Genomic DNA, 16,850 nt, shown 5'->3' with positions numbered 1-16,850 from the left:
AAGAAGCGGGGAGCTCAAAAAGCATCTATAAGGCACCACTTTGAATGCATCAAAATGAATTATATTGCTGGACTAGGTAGAGGGCGCTGCCTTGGCAGCCAGCAGGCCGCTTAACTCTTTAAAGAAAGAAAACTTTTGCTAAGAAAAGCCCTTCTCCCCCACCAGCCTTCAGAAGAGTTCCCCGCAGGGCTGCCTAGGCTGCCTAGGCTGCGCCCCTCGCGCGGGGCAGCAGGCTGCTATCCGCAGCTTGGAGAGCCCTGCTATCCGCAGCCTAGGCAGCCCTGGGGAACTCTTCTGAAGCCCTGGGGAACTCTTCTGAAGGCTGGCGGCGGGAGAAGGGCTTTTCTTCCCACCGCCAGCCTTCAGAAGGCTCTTCTGAAGGCTGGCGGTGGGGAGAAAAGTCCTTCTCCCCCCGCCAGCCTTCAGAAGAGGTCCGGGGACAGACTGTCCCCGGACCTGATCTGAAGGCGGTCTCCATAGGAACGCATTAATTGATTTTCAATGCATTCCTATGGGAAACCGTGCTTCGCAAGACGAAAAACTCGCAAGAAGAAAAAACTTGCGGAACGAATTATTTTCGTCTTGCGAGGCACCACTGTACAGGTGTTTTGAATATTTTATAAAATATGAATATTTATTTTATTTTTTAATTTGGAGCTCAAAAAATAGGAGTCATCTTATACATGGGGGCGTCTTATACATGGAAAAATACGGCACTTAATGAATCTTACAAGCACAGGATGAGTGAAAGACACAGATTTAAAATTTCAGTGGCCCCTTATATGGCATTTGAAACATGGAATGGTGTTAAGTATTGAAGGGGATCTCGTTCCCCTTCTAAACGATTCTCAAAAGTAGTTTTCACCATGGCAGCATATGCCGCTACACTCCATTAGATGCTCACTATTAGCGATGTTCTTGACGCAAACTGCATTGTTTGCCTCCATGCTGCCATATGCAACAACAATTCAATAATGAATAATGGATGCTACTGGAAAAATAAAGATACTCAGATTAAATGTCAACAGGTTAAATTATCCTGTTAAAAGATGCAGGGTAGAAATGTCACTCAAGAGGGGAAAACCACTGATTATATGTTTGCAAGAGACGCACTGCAAAAGACAATTAGATGCGCTCCTGTGCCTGAAAGGCCTTGCCATCTAGATCTCTTCAACAGGATTATCATCTCTCCTCTTAGAGTCATAGAATCATAGAGTTGGAAGAGACCACAAGGGCCATCAAGTCCAACCCCCTGCGAAGCAGGAAACACTATCAGAGCACTCCTGACATATGGTTGTCAAGCCTCTGCTTAAAGACCTCCAAAGAAGGAGACTCCACCACACTCCTTGGCAGCAAATTCCACTGTCGAACAGCTCTTACTGTCAGGAAGTTCTTCCTAATGTTTAGGTGGAATCTTCTTTCTTGTAGTTTGGAACCATTGCTCCGTGTCCGCTTCTCTGGAGCAGCAGAAACAACCTTTCTCCCTCCTCTATGTGACATCCTTTTATATATTTGAACATGGCTATCATATCACCCCTTAACCTCCTCTTCTCCAGGTTAAACATGCCCAGCTGCCTTAGCCGTTCCTCATAAGGCATCGTTTCCAGGCCTTTGACCATTTTGGTTGCCCTCCTCTGGACACGTTCCAGTTTGTCAGTGTCCTTCTTGAACTGTGGTGCCCAGAACTGGACACAGTACTCCAGATGAGGTCTGACCAGAGCAGAATACAGTGGCACTATTACTTCCCTTGATCTAGATGCTATACTCCTATTGATGCAGCCCAGAATTGCATTGGCTTTTTTAGCTGCTGCGTCACACTGTTGGCTCATGTCAAGTTTGTGGTCAACCAGGACTCCTAGATCCTTTTCACATGTACTGCTCTCAAGCCAGGTGTCACCCATCTTGTATTTGTGCCTCTCATTGTTTTTGCCCAAGTGCAATACTTTACATTTCTCCCTGTTAAAATTCATCTTGTTTGTTTTGGCCCAGTTCTCTAATCTGTCAAGGTCGTTTTAAAGTGTGATCCTGTCCTCTGGGGTGTTAGCCACCCCTCCCAGTTTGGTGTCATCTGCAGATTTGATCAGGATGCCCTTGAGTCCATCATCCAAGTCGTTGATAAAGATGTTGAATAAGACCGGGCCCAAGACAGAACCCTGTGGCACCCCACTAGTCACTCTTCTCCAGGATGAAGAGGAACCATTGATGAACACCCTTTGGGTTCGGTCAGTCAGCCAGTTACAAATCCACTGAGTGGTCAAGACCACATTTTACCAGCTTCTTTACAAGAATATCATGGGGCACCTTGTCAAATGCCTTGCTGAAATCAAGGTAGGCTACATCCACTGCGTTCCCTTCATCTACCAGGTTTGTAATTCTGTCCAAAAACGAGATCAGGTTAGTCTGACATGACTTATTTTTCAGAAATCCATGCTGACTATTGGTGATCACAGCATTCCTTTCTAGGTGCTCACAGACTGTTTGCTTAATGATCTGCTCCAGAATCTTCCCTGGTATTGATGTCAGACTGACTGGGCGGTAATTATTTGGGTCCTCTCTTTTCCCCTTTTTGAAAATAGGGACATTTGCCCTCCTCCAGTCTGCCGGGACTTCGCCTGTTCTCCAGGAATTCTCAAAGATTACTGCCAGTGGTTCTGAGATCACATCTGCCAGTTCTTTTAATACTCTTGGATGCAGTTCATCTGGCCCTGGAGACTTGAATACATCTAGACTAGCCAAGTATTCTTGTACTATCTCCTTAGTTATTCTGGGCTGTGTCTCCTCTGCTGAATCATTTGCTCCAAATTCTTCAGGTCGGGCATTGTTTTCTTTATCGGAGAAGACTGAGGCAAAGAAGGCATTGAGGAGTTCAGCCCTTTCTGTGTCCCCTGTTTGTATCTCACCATCTTCTCCTCTGAGTGACCCCACAGTTTCTTTGTTCTTCCTTTTGCTACGAACATACCCATAAAAGCCTTTTTTGTTGCTTTTAACCTCTCTAGCAAGCCTGAGTTCATTCTGTGCCTTAGCTTTTCTGACTTTGTGTCTACACGTGCTGGCTATTTGGTGGTTTCCCCCCTTTTCCATTTTTTGTGCACATCCTTTTTTAATCTTAACTCAGTTAAAAGTTCTTTAGATCGCCACCCTGGCTTCTTTAGGCACCTTCCATGTTTCCGTCTCATTGGTATTGCCTGAAATTGTGCTTTTACTATCTCCCTCTTAACAAACTCCCAGCCATCATGAACTCCCTTTCCTTTTAGTATTACTGTCCATGGGATCTCACCCAGCACTTCCCTAAGTTTTATGAAGTCGGCTTTCTTAAAGTCAAGAAATTGAGTCCTAGTATGCTTGGCTGCTCCTTTCCGCTGTATAGTAAACTTCAGAAGAGCATGATCACTCGCGCCTAATGATCCTTCCACTTCTACCCCACTAACCAGGTCATCAACATTGGTTAGGACCAGATCTAAAATGGCTGTTCCTCTTGTTGCTTCTCTCACTTTCTAGACAATGAAGTTGTCTGCAAGGCCAGTGAGGAATCTGTTTGACCTTATGCTCTTGGCTGAGTTTGACATCCAACAAATATCCGGGTAATTGAAGTCCCCCATTACTACTATCTCCCTTCCTTTTGCATGCTTGGCCATCTGTTTCAGGAAGGCATCATCTATGTCCTCCGTTTGGCTTGGGGATCTATAGTAAACTCCCACAATGAAGTCACTGTTATTCTTCTCTCCCTTAATTTTGACCCAAATGCTCTCACTTTGGCTTTGAGGTTCTAAATCTTGGATCTCTTCACAGGTATACACATCCCTGACATATAACGCCACTCTTCCTCCTTTCTTGTGTGGTCTGTTTCTCTGAAATACAGTGGTGCCTCGCAAGACGAAAAGAATCCGTTCTGCAAGTCTCTTCGTCTAGCGGTTTTTTCGTCTTGCGAAGCAAGCCCATTAACGGATTAGCGCTATTAACGCTATTAGCGGCTTTTAGCGGCTTAGCAGATAAGCGGCTTAGTGGCTTAGAAAAGGGGGGGAAGGGGGGGAAACCGCAGGAACTCGCAAGACATTTTCGTCTTGCGAAGCAAGCCCATAGGAAATTTGTTTTGCAAAGCACCTCCAAAACGGAAAACTCTTTCGTCTAGCGAGTTTTCCGTCTTGCGAGGCATTCGTCTTGCTGGGCACCACTGTAGACTGTATCCCTCCATTATTACATTCCAATTGTGGGACTTATCCCACCAGGTTTCAGTGATGCCTATTATGTCATATTTAGTTTGCTGTACCAAGAGCTCAAGCTCATCTTGTTTATTTCCCATGCTTTGCGCATTAGTGTACAGACATTGAAGTCCATTAATCATTCCCCCGTGTCTCTTATTTAAGGATTTTTTCCTCCCACCACTAGGTCTGCGTGCTGTTTGCTCCATTTGGTCTATGATCATCTTCATCAATTGATAGACTCCTACATTCAGGAGCACTGTCTCCCTCCCCCACATTTGTCAGTTTAAAGCCCTCCTGATGAGGTTTCTGAGATTTTTGGCAAAAACATTCCTCCCAACCGTTGTGAGGTGCAGCCCATCGCTTGCCAGAAGTCCATCTTCAAGAAACTGCAGTCCGTGATCTAAGAATCCAAACCGTTCCTGTTTACACCATTTGCGAAGCCAGCTGTTCACTTCCACTATTTTTCCCTCTCTCCCTGGGCCACGTCGTTCAACTGGGAGGACAGATGAGATGACAATTTGTGCATTTAATTGCTTCAATTTCCTGCCCAGAGCCTCGTAGTCTCTTTTGATCTTCTGGAGGCTATTGCTTGCAGTGTCATTGGTTCCCACATGAACCAAGAGGAAGGGGTATTTGTCAGTGGGTTTTATGATTCCTTGCAGTCGTTCAGTTACATCTTGGATCTTAGGCCCGGGGAGACAGCACACTTCCCGAGACATCTTGTCAGGCCCACAGATCACTGCTTCTGTTCCCCTCAGTAGGGAATCCCCTATCACTACTACACGCCTCCTCTTAGGTTTGGTCGGGGTTCTTCCGTGAACTGTCCGTTCCAAGGTCGCCTGCACATTCCCTGAGGACTGACTTTGCTGCTCGTCTTCATATAGCTGATCAACTGTAATGAGGGAGAGATCCTCAAATGGAGTCTGCTCTTCATCTTCCATGCTAGGGGAGAGGACCTCAAAGCGATTGTGTATTTCTAAACAATCAGAGCGAACCCTGGGCCTCCTACTTCTTTGAGTCACGTTTCTCCGTATATCTGGCTCCTGTGTTGGTGAACTAGCCTCCTTCTCATGGGAGTCTCCTGTCTCCTCCTTGGTGGAGACGGTGTGCTCTGTTGCTTCCAAGAAGAGCTCCAGCTCTCTAATTCTTTGGAGCGTAGCTACACGTTCCTCCAGTTGCTGGACTTTGTCTTCTAAGAGGGCAATCAACATGCAATTGCTGCAGGTAAAGCTGCCTGCAACCTTTGGCAAGATGGCAAACATTGCGCAGGAACCGCAGGCGACCCTCCATCTTGAGAACGTGTCGTTGGGGGTGGCTACAGCGGTCCTCCATCATAAGAAGCGTGAAGACAGGACAAATAACTCCCCCCCCCAAAAAACCCTAGGTCTCCCCCAACAAACGTTTGAGACTAGCTCCCCTAAATATAAAAGATGGATCTTGTTCCTATCTGCTCTCATGCAGCATTTAGAGAAGCGGGAAATAGCCTGAACTGGAGTGGATGGGTACAAGCTGGTTTATATAGACCGTGAGATCTTTCTGAGAAAGGCTTCTCCTTACAGAGAGAGCAGATCTTGGCCAAACTTCCTACCCTTAATTGTTCTTGATTTCACTTTAGCCGATTGATGAGCTTCTTACCAAACTCTGAAGTTGCACCTCAAGCAAATAGAAAACTGACTGAGATAGAAAGCATTGTTATTAGTACTCCACCATCCTCTAGCGCAGAGGTTTTCAACCTGTTTGAGTCCACAGTTCCCTTGACCAACTACATTCTCCCTGCAGCTCCCCTGTAGAAAGTTTGCTGCATGGCCCTATACCTATTTGCTCAGACTTCTTCAACTGAGTTGCATAAGGTTCACTCTTACCGTACAACAGATTGCAGCCTTTTTTAAAGTCAATTGTAGGGAAGCAATAAATAAATAAATACATTTTGCAATCCACAAGAGCTCCTTGCAAGATAGAAGGTGGATGGAGGGGTCGGACAGCAGTTTGCGCCAAGCAGGGGCTTTTTGGGAAACAGCTACCGTATTATGTGGCAATGGTCCTGTTTTCCTCTGTTCACAATAGTCATACCAGAATCTGATTCCCCTAATTGCATGTTTACGTGGTGCAAAGTGGTCCCACTTGCCATTTTGGAGCTCTGGATTTTCAAATATTTCCATCATTTGGTAATTAACTAAATTCAAAATTTTAATTATAGCTTTAGTTTTTATATGAATCCAGACAGGCTTGCAGCAGTGGGTGCTGATGGTGTAGGTTACGAGTACTATATGAGGAGATAATTTTCTGCAGGTGCCCCTTTCTCCAATGTTAGATTTGATGACCTGGGAAGGGCCTTTCCTGTAGTAGCACCCTATTTAGGTGAGGCTTCCTCCAGAAATATTTGGTGCCATTTCTTCTGTTTTCATGGTACAAAGTTAAAACTTTCACTCTACCAAGCCTTTGATGGATAAATGTTTTTGTTAGTCTTGCTGCTATTCCCTTTTTATATGACATTTCTTTGATATTTGGATCTGATGGTTCTGTTGGTTGAAAACTGCCTTGAAGACTGAAGAGCAGGAACATGGAGTATGACTCTCTTTAACTAAATGAATAAAGATAATTTTGTTGGCTGCTATAAAGTTTAGAAATGGCAAGATGTCGATGTCTCTGTACGAGCAGATGTTAATACAGCTTGATTTTAAAAAGAAAAACCTCACTCTGATAGAAAATGTGTCATTTTTAGGAATATGAATCAGGTTAACTTTGAATATTTAAAATTTTGACGTGTGAGCTTTTAACAATTCAGTTTGGGGCTAGTTTTATATTTTTTTTACCAAGGTATTGTTTTAAGAGGCCCTTAGCAGGATACCCTAAGGACTGCCTGATCCCTTATAGTCCTGCCTGATCATGGAAAGTCATACTTAGTGGTCCCTCATGACTAATACCCATCATGAACCTTCTGTTCAGTATTGTGGGAGCAATTTTTTGGAACTCCCTTCCAAGTGAGGTCCAACAGGCCTGCTTGGTGTTGATTTTCCAGCACCCACTGAAGACTCTTTTAAGAACATAAGAAGGGCCTGCTGGATAAAGCCAGTGGTCGAACTAGTCCAGCATCCAGTTCTCACTGGCCAACCAGATGCCTACGGGTAACCTGTAAACAGGAGTTGAACAAAAAAGCACTCTCCATTTGTGGATTTCAGCAAACTGCTATGCAGAAGCATTCCTGCCTCCCAACTTTTTTAGGCAGAGCATAGCCACCATTTATTACCACAGGCATTTTAACTAATTCTAGTTAAAATCTAGTCTAATTCTAGTTAAAATCTAGTCTAATTCTTCATTTTAACCAATTTCTACCTTAACTGTATGTAACGTATTTCTTGTACTCCGCTTCCAGACTATTCTAGTTAACTAATATATATAAATTGTTTAAATAAACAGGCGTTGTGTAAGATCTAAGTGGAACCAAAAGACAGTACTCTGGCAGCTGTATCTGGTGATGTTGGGACAGAGTTGACTCTGGGGAACCTTCAGTTTGTAAAGCATGCATTCCAGCACCAAGAAGAAACCAGTGTTTTTTCAAAATGCCATTAATCCAAAAAAAAAATTTGTAATATGGAGCTGTGCAGAGAGGTTTCAGTCTTCAAAACACACATTCTTGGCTGATAGTCACATCTGGGAGAGGCTTTCACAGCATGAGAATTCGTTGAAGATCCTTTCACTGCTTCTCCAAGCATGAAGTGTCATTTTGCAAGAGGTGGCAGAGATCACCGCTTTAATAACTATTGTTAATTCATGTCACTGGAAAACCTGCTGCAGAGCCACACTTGCAGACAAGCTTGTGCTTGCTTAAGAGGCACTGTTTGAATTAAATTCTTTATTTTCACCCCAGGAGTAATAAACTATATCTACAGTTTTCAAATCAGCATTATGAGAATTGTGACAGTTTTGTTTATGGCCCATTTTTAGTACCAGATGCAGTAGGTGCTGTTTGGGGCATCAGTTCATCCTCTTCCATGAGCATTGCATTGCTTCTCCTTGCCCACCAGGAATCATAGTACGTTGTAAATAAAATAATATTCCTAATAGAAACGAGTTTGCCATTAAAACACCTTGGCACTGAGAATGGTAGTAAGTGGCAATAGGTCTCCTGCATGCTGCATGCATTTATAAGGATAGGAAGCTCCCTTATAATAGACCATTCATCCCTGTAGCTCACTGTTTGTCTATGTTGACTGGCAGTGGCTCTCCAGGGCTTCAAACAAGGGCTGATTCCCAGCCCTACCTAAAGATGCTGGGGATCTTTTTGTATGCAAACCAGTTCCTCTAATGCTGAGTCCTCTACAGCACTTCCCCTGTTCAGGTGTCTTCAGTATTTTTAACATATGTATATAGATGTTATTGTAAGAAAGTACCTACTCATACTAGAGATGCCTTCACTAGATGTCAGAAGCTGGAGGCTCAGAAGCTAGATGTCAGAAGCTGGAGGCTCATGACCAACTTGTCCTGCTGAGAGGTGCCATTGACCCTCTAATACAGGGGTGTCAAACTCAAATTCATCAGGGGCCGCGGCGCCGCTAGAGGGCAGACGTTCTCTGGCTTGTAGGCTGCCGCACATGTGCTGAAGAGGCGGCTTTCTTGTGTCAAAAAAAAAAAGCGAGAATAAAAGATGAAGGCTGGCGGCTGGCGGCGGCTACACGGGCCACATGACGAGGTCTGGCAGACCGAATTCGGCCCGCGGGCCTTGTGTTTGACACCCATGCTCTAATATCTAACCCAGAGGCAAAAGTGAGGCAGGGATAATGGAATTTTGTGGAAAACAAACTTGCTTGAGAGGCTTCTCTATGTTTACATGGTGTAATATAGAATAGCTGCACATTAATGAAACCGAGCAATCCTGTTTGTTACTACAGTGGTACCTTGGGTTACATACGCTTCAGGTTACACACACTTCAGGTTACAGACTCCAGTAACCCAGAAATAGTACCTCGGGTTAAGAACTTTGCTTCAGGATGAGAACAGAAATCGTGCTCTGGCGGCGCAGCAGCAGGAGGCCCCATAGGCTAAAGTGGTGCTTTAGGTTAAGAACAGTTTCAGGTTAAGAATGGACCTCCGGAACGAATTAAGTACTTAACCTGAGGTACCACTGTATAACAAATAGTACAGTGTGTACCCCCAGCAGCAAGGTAGACACAATTGTTTTCCTTAGCACATATATTTGGGGAGGCACATCTTCAAGAGAACACCGGAGATACATCAGGTTGTCATTGTTAGGATATTGATGTTCCGTTCCACCTAAACAGATGTGTGGAGTTGTTGTATGTCACATGTCTGTTAAATTTCAATTCAGTAGGTAAGGACATGACATGTTAAGACTGAATCTTCAGTTGAACTTATAAAGTATCCATGTCCAAAGACGGGGCAACATGAACCTTCATGCACAATGGAAGTTTTTGGCAGAACTGGGAGTAGAACCCTATCGAAGAATTCTCCCTCCTGCAAGTTTACAGTCATGTGAAAATCAGAGTTGGGTCACCCTCACAATCACATTCCTGCTTCTCCACACCTGGGAGCACATCAGTAGAGGAGAGTTTACAAGTATAAGTTTCCTCTGTGATTCTTACTCAACAAGTATAAGTTTCCCCTGTGATGTGGAACCAGGTGCTGTAATTCATTTGGGGAGGGGGGGAGCTTATATGCCCGCATGCATAGACAATTAGAGCATGGTAGTGGGGGGGGGTTGCCCCACTCTCCCATTCATTTGAGGGGGAACAGCCATATTAGGTGATAGAAATTGACGGTTCCTATTAATATACATGTAATTCTGGCTAAGATGCCCATTTCTTAACTGGTGAAAATAATTGTCCTGAATGTAACAGTAAAATTTGGACAGAGTTTGCAATTCTGGTTTGAAGGGCAAACACAAACCATTGTTGGCAGCTTGGATGGAATGGGAAGTGATACCTCGGTGCTGAAGAGAAAGTAGTTCATTGAACCTATGCAATTGAGAGTAGAGGGGAAAAGGGAGTATGTGAGGCCCTAAGATGCTTTAGAAGATTAAATACTAAGACTGTTGTATTTTAAATCCACTGACATTTTCTTTATGTGTTCCCTTTCTAATAAATATGTGCTTTAAATACTTGACTAATTCTTGGCAATATATGATGTTCAACCATTCACATGACCAGCCCTGTGCTTTGTGACAGTAATTGGCTTCCTGAAAAGGAAAAACAAAACATGCTATCAGAGCACTGTCTTCTTCTCTCTCCTATAAAGCAAAATAAAAGTTTGATACATATATATATTCGATTCTTAGGTTTCGTATGTGGAGTGAAAAATGAACAGCATGTATTTTACACACTGTGTGGGAGAAACGCTATTTAAACGGTGCCTGAGCTACTAAACATAACACTAACATCGGATCACTGGATCTAATCCAGTTTATTTTAAAAGGTCATACTGAAGAACTAAGCCATCTGTCCAGTGTAGAACTGAAAGGCATTTAAAGTGTTGCATTTCTGCATTCTCTTTGGGGACAAGTTTATATGTGAGAAAGGGGGAGAGATGCCATGTTACCTGTTTAGAAAGCTGCAGCTTCTGAAATAGTCCTTAACTTTTGATTCCTGATCTTTCTCTGTACTACTCCCAGCCCTCCACAAAATGAATTGGTAGATTCTACACTTTGGCCAAATATAAGCCTTCTGAAGTACCTTCTGCCTGCTAGGTGGTGCCATTCACGTAAAAGCTATCCTATCAGGTATTTTTTAGATAGATAGATAGGGCATCCAGTTCTGCTCTGCATTAATGGAGGCAGCCCCCACGACAGCGTGAGATCGTTGGCAAAGGAAAAACAAGGATGATAGAGGGTAATTATCCTTGCAAATTCCCCCCAGAGACGTGGGGAACGGACTTCACTCACAGTTTGTCTTGGTACTTGGCTCTCACTCTGGCATGGAATGCGGGGGGCAGGGAGGCGCTGAGTTCAAAAGCACTTCACCTGCTGAAAACCCTCCAATGCTGCTATTAAGAAGCAGAGGTTCTCCTGTTATTTAGAGCTTAATTGGACCAAAATACAGGCATTTGCTAGAAGAGATGAGATCACAAACTGTGGAACAAACCAACTGCAAGGACTTTAAAGTTTGAACTTCAGAAAAGACTTCATTCAGAGCAAAGGACAGTGAGGGGGAAAGGAGCCTACAGTTTCTTTGTTTAAAGTTTTATTCTCTACATTTATGATTTGGCAACCCTCCTCTGAATGTTAGTTCAAATTATATTTGTACAAGCAAGGATGGAAGAAATTGGATTATAAATGTGGAATATAACATCAAACGGAACTGATGGGTAAAAGGAGGGGGCTCTGTTTTGCAAAAGGTTTATGATGGAAACTTAGAGCTGACTCTTCCCCATCCTTTATTATTTACGAAGTGAACTGAATAATACTAAGAGGACTTGGAATTGAATTTAATTGGAAGTATAATTGCTCATATATCTTCAGTTGGAAGGAAGGATGAAAGGAGTCTGTCAACTGCCAGGGAACTGATAAAGTTCTTTATAGAGTCATCTGCATTTCGACAGACCACTCTTCTTCCCAGGAAAAATGGTGACAACAGGTAGTATTTACTGGGACAGGGTGACTTTTACAGCTGTTGTTAAAGTTGCAAAACAGTGAAGCACAGGACTGAGTGATGGAGAAATATCTGGAACAACAATGGGATATCAGCTCCGCCCAAGGCATGATGGATAACAGCAACAACCGGGAGAAAGAAAGACATAACATCTTACAAGGACAGGGAGAAACACCATGGACAAAATAATTGCTCCACACAGGAAGAACAAGGATATAGTCACTTGTAGTTTTATAAATCATTTAATGTGTCAACATGAATTGAAGTTATTAATATTGCATTTGTTGTATGAGGGATTATTATTATGACTGGAATGTAATTGAAATTAATAAGATTTTGGAATGCAGAAATAAAGAAAATCATCAAATCTAGAACACCGGTGGCTACTTTATATAAATTATATAATTCAGTATTTGAACAATTGGTATTAATAATCGTATTATAAATTGGTCTTGTTATGAGGCTATTATTGGACTGTAATTGAAAACTAATAAAAATTATTATTAAAAATAGATGATAGATAGATGATAGATAGTTAGTTAGATAGTTAGATAGATAGATAGATAGATAGATAGATAGATAGATAGATAGACAGATATAGACAGACCCACTGCTTGAAAAACTGGTGACTTCTGCAAAAATTCTTCACCTTGCTAAGTATGATATTAATTATTTTTAATGGCAAAATTTAAGAATTAAAGCACGGGTTATAATTCTAAGAAGTAATCTTGGGATCCTCTAACTCTGAAGGAGTTAGCTGGCTGGCTGGCTAGCCGGCTGCCTTCCTGCGAATTTTGTGATTAATGGGGTGTTATGATAGCGGGATAAACTTGCCAGCCCTTAAAATGAACACTAAATTAGGGCCAAAAATGTGTATGTTTCCTGGCACAGCATTCCTGGAGGATTACTGTTTTGGGAAAGATACCCACAAGTCTTCTCATCTCTTCATTTTATTTTACACCTTTTAACTAGGAGTTAGATTACTAGGAGCTGATTGGGCAGGTGCTAAAATAGTCTGTTAAGGAGCATTGCTATATGTGCACAATGATAATTTGTGTGTCAAGGCATGTAGCTCAGAAAGATGAGACACACTCTTCCCATCCATTACTGGGCCAAGTGTTTTACCTGGAATTTTGATTCAAGGGCCAACCCAGATAACTTAAATGTGTATACAGGCAACAGCCAAATAGTGTGTGTCTGAATGATGCACATGAACACCCTGCCAAACCTGGAAGTGACCTTAAAAATGTCACTAAACAGGGCGGAATGGAGGCGGGGTGGGGACGGGGAAGGCCACACTTATATGTAGTCCGCCAATGTGCAGGGGCTGGGAACAGAACCCCTGCGCAAAGTGATCCTTGACTGTACATTAAAAAAAAGTCTTACACATGGCAATACAGTTGTCCATGGGCTGTATCCACAGTTGGACCAATTCAGAGCAGACCATTTTAAAAATAAATTTAAAAAGACACAGGGAACTTAGGCTTGTTAGTTTCAGTGGGTCTACAGTGAGTAGAACTAAGCTGAATATAACCCCTGTTTTGAAAGCAGCTTTGCAAGCAGGTTTGACCACAAGATTGCTTAGAGAATCTTGATTGGTCAGAACAGCATATGGTGGGGGTGGCTTTCAGAGATGCACATCATGAAGCGCTGCCATTACTTTTGTTGGTTTCTACATAGGAACTAAAGGTGTTCAGTAGCATATCACAATTTAGAAGAGCAGTGCTAAAGAACAGAGAGGGAATATGAGAAGAAAGGGCCTATAAGGAATGTTCCAGGGAAGGAGAGGAAATAATATTTGTGATTTTTTATTTCATGTGGTCCAGGTAAAACCTAAAAAGTAGCTGGCAAAGTAGAAAAAATGTGTTGGGAATTTGTATGACTCAATTTAAAAAATGCAAGGGTGTTGATGAGAGGATCTTGATAGAGCTGTTAAAGAATAGAGATAGCTTTCATTTATGCACCCATGTACAAAGCTCCATTCTCAGTTTAGACTTTTCGTCTTTTTCTTTTTTAATGCTTGTGTTCCTTTTTTTAGGTACGTTGATGATGTGATCAGCCGCATAGATAGAATGTTTCCTGAAATGTCCATCCACTTATCAAGGCCAAATGGGACCTCTGCAATGTTACTGGTATGTTAAAGTTTTATACAAGCAAAACTGGTGGTGCGCACACACAAAAATGCAAGTTCCTGGTTGGGAGATGGAGAAAGCATGTGCTTTAAAAAAATCTTAACTACTAATAATTGATCAGAAGATGCTGGCAAAAGCTTACAAGTCATCTGTCAGGGTAAAGGTTCAGATTCAGATTAATGGTCTATCTAGCTTAGCATCCTGTTCTCAAAATGGCCAGTGGGAAGCTTGCTAGCAGGTCAAGAGCACAACAGTGATCTCCTCATATGCAATTCCAGTAGAGCATCACCATTGTGGCTAGCAGGCATTGATAGCCTTGTCCCGCATGAACTTGTCTAATCCTCTTCTAAAGATGTGTGATGTGGTGGCCAACACTACCTCTTGCAGGTGGAAATTCCATAGTTTAACTATGTGCTTTGTGAAGAAGTACTTTCTCTGGTCTGTACTTAATTTTTCGATATTCGGGTTCCTTGGAGGGCACTGAGTTCTAGTATCCTTCCTAACTACCGTATAACACACATTTTTTTGCTAAATTTATTCGTCAAAAAATTCAGGATTTTATATATGGAAAAATATTTCCACTGATTTCCTCGATCTTTCTGCAACTGCCATGCAAGCTTTTGCTACCAGAGATAAGCGTCGCCTACTCCTTCTCCCCCCCCCCCACCTCCAGCCACACGTGCCACTCTTTCTCGTGCACACACAGGTACCGGGTCGCCGGACTGCGCCACGCTGCACCACAAACCATGTAAGGTTAAGGGCACCAGGGGCACCAAGTGCATCCAGGGCCTTCTCTATCCCTCTACTTAGCAGGCAACATCAGTGCCCTGGAGAAGGAAAGCAAGTGTACACGGCTGCATAGGGAGACTTCAGTCTCTCCAGCAGTAAAGCGCAGTGTCCCCTCAGTGCGGAGCAACAGGGGATGCAATCGGCACCAAAAACTGAACTTTAGGGTGATCGCCCCCCCCCCCAAATCTGAGCAACTTCTTAATTTCTCAGCTTTGGGTTCAAAAAAATAGGAGGAGTCTTATACATTGGGGGCGTCTTATACATGGAAAAATACAGTACTTTCTCCACAACATGACTAGAAAGCCCCAAATATTGCTACTGTTCCTCATTGGGGAGTTGTACCAGCCCCTTGATCATTTTGGTTGTCCTTTTCTGAACCAAATGTCTTTTAAGGTCCTAAGCTGGAAAGCTGCTAAGTTCATACACAGGACTTGCAGCAAATCTATTTTTGCAGAAGTCTGCAAAGAGCTGACTTCTACACGGCATCACCCTTTCAGATTTAATAGTAGTTTGCTGTGTAGCATTGAAACAGAAAACAGACCTTCCACCCCCAGTGTGATCTCCTGGAGTTCATTGCAGAGTTGTTTGGATCTTAAGCAATGTAAACGGCTAAGATTTTCGTGGGTTGCATATGGAAATTTGATGGAAAATTATAGGGAACAAATAACTGCATCAAACCACAAATATTTTAATCTGAAGAGGAAATAAAACCATAGAGTTTGAAGGCAGCTTCCTGTGTTCCTGTGTCATCAAGTGTGTGGCATCAAACTAATGTACATAATCTACATTAATTTTGGAGAGCCAGAAACATATTTTCATAAGAGATCATGGCTGCTGGCCAAATAAATAAATGATTTTCACAAGCATCTGAACGCAGGAGGCATACAGCCTAGATGAATCAAACCGAAAGAGAAGCTTTGTTTTAATGTCAAATTGTAGTGTAAATGAAAAACTACAAACACATTTATAGCTTACCAACTGCTTAGCTTCTCAGCAACTTCAGTTGAGATTTTAGCATTTTTTTATATGAACATATTCTTAGTACAGCTCTTGAAGGAAGCAAGTTCCTTTAGTCATAATAAAAATCAGTTGTCATATTTCATTTATTTCTGCTCAGTTGTCTAATATTCAATTTTTTAATACTATTCCAGGATTGACTGAACTGGAGGGTTATTTTTTTTAAAAAAAGCTTGTTTCCCCTGGCATATTAATTTGTGGTTTCATTATTCGCCAAGTGGAACAATATACTACATGTAGTGAATGAGTTCTGGAGCATCATGCAAAAGCATTCACTTTCATTTAGCATTATATTCTTTTAATTGTCCGTCAGTCTGCTGCTATTCATAATGCTTTTGGTGTAAGCTCAAATTTGACATCCTCTGTATTTATTAGCAGGACCAAAATCTGTCTGGAATTTTGTATCTCTGGTGGGTTAGGAGTAATAGCACAGCATTTTGCACCTGTGCTTGTGTGTACACATTTGTATATACACACAAACACACATGCAAATAAACCCCAGGGGCAGTCCAGGCAGGCATCCTAAGGATCTTGTACTGGCATTAGGGGTGCTATCCAAGTTTTCACAGCAGATTTTGGCTGTGCCTATCTGATATTTATTTAGCATCAGTTTTGGCAAGACTCCATAGCTCTGTTCTCAATTAGTGATGGGTGCTTATAATCTCCATTTTAGTTTTCTTTTAGAAAATCCAAGTGTAAGACCACAAATGTCTGAAACCTTAGTTTCAGGGATGAATCCAATTCTACCTAAAAGAGACTCATTGAAAGAATGGGCATGATTAGTTTATTTCTAGTAAACATTGTAAGCCACCTTGAATCACAATTTGGGAGATTCTCAATTCCAAATATTATTTTGCTCGCCTGTAAGCTGAACATTTGTACTATATTTGTTTGATTGAAATTTAGTGGCTGATCTGTGTATGATCATAATAAAAAAGATTTGTGATTAGGAGAAGGTGAGATAAATATATATTAAATAATAAACAATAAGAATCAAATAAATAAATAACAGAACCAGCAGCAGAAATAGATATAATTCCCAGTGCATATCTTTTGTCAAATTGTTAATACTACTAAAATTATCCCTTGGAGCTTTTCTTTTCTACCCC

The 16,850-nt window shown here is 42.1% G+C and overlaps 1 protein-coding gene and 1 long non-coding RNA gene across 4 annotated transcripts in view; both read left to right on the top strand.

The window, feature by feature from the left end:
- Positions 1–16,850, top strand: part of LOC309361908 — a 212,947-nt gene that overhangs the window by 145,810 nt on the left and 50,287 nt on the right. The window lies entirely within an intron of this gene.
- The window catches only part of MED27 (mediator complex subunit 27), a 164,909-nt gene that overhangs the window by 99,858 nt on the left and 48,201 nt on the right, over positions 1–16,850 (top strand). For all 3 annotated transcript variants that reach the window (XR_014164689.1, XM_081897196.1, XM_081897195.1), the window contains exon 4: positions 13,842–13,935. Coding sequence is in view for 2 of the 3 variants with exons in the window: in XM_081897196.1 (XP_081753322.1) it covers positions 13,842–13,935 (94 nt within the window). In the remaining variant the exon portion in view is untranslated. The remainder of the gene's footprint in view (positions 1–13,841; positions 13,936–16,850) is intronic.

The sequence above is a fragment of the Podarcis melisellensis genome (genome assembly GCF_964234715.1).
Source record: "Podarcis melisellensis genome assembly, chromosome: Z".
NCBI lineage: Eukaryota > Metazoa > Chordata > Lepidosauria > Squamata > Lacertidae > Podarcis > Podarcis melisellensis.
This window is presented reverse-complemented; position numbering and strand designations above follow the sequence as displayed.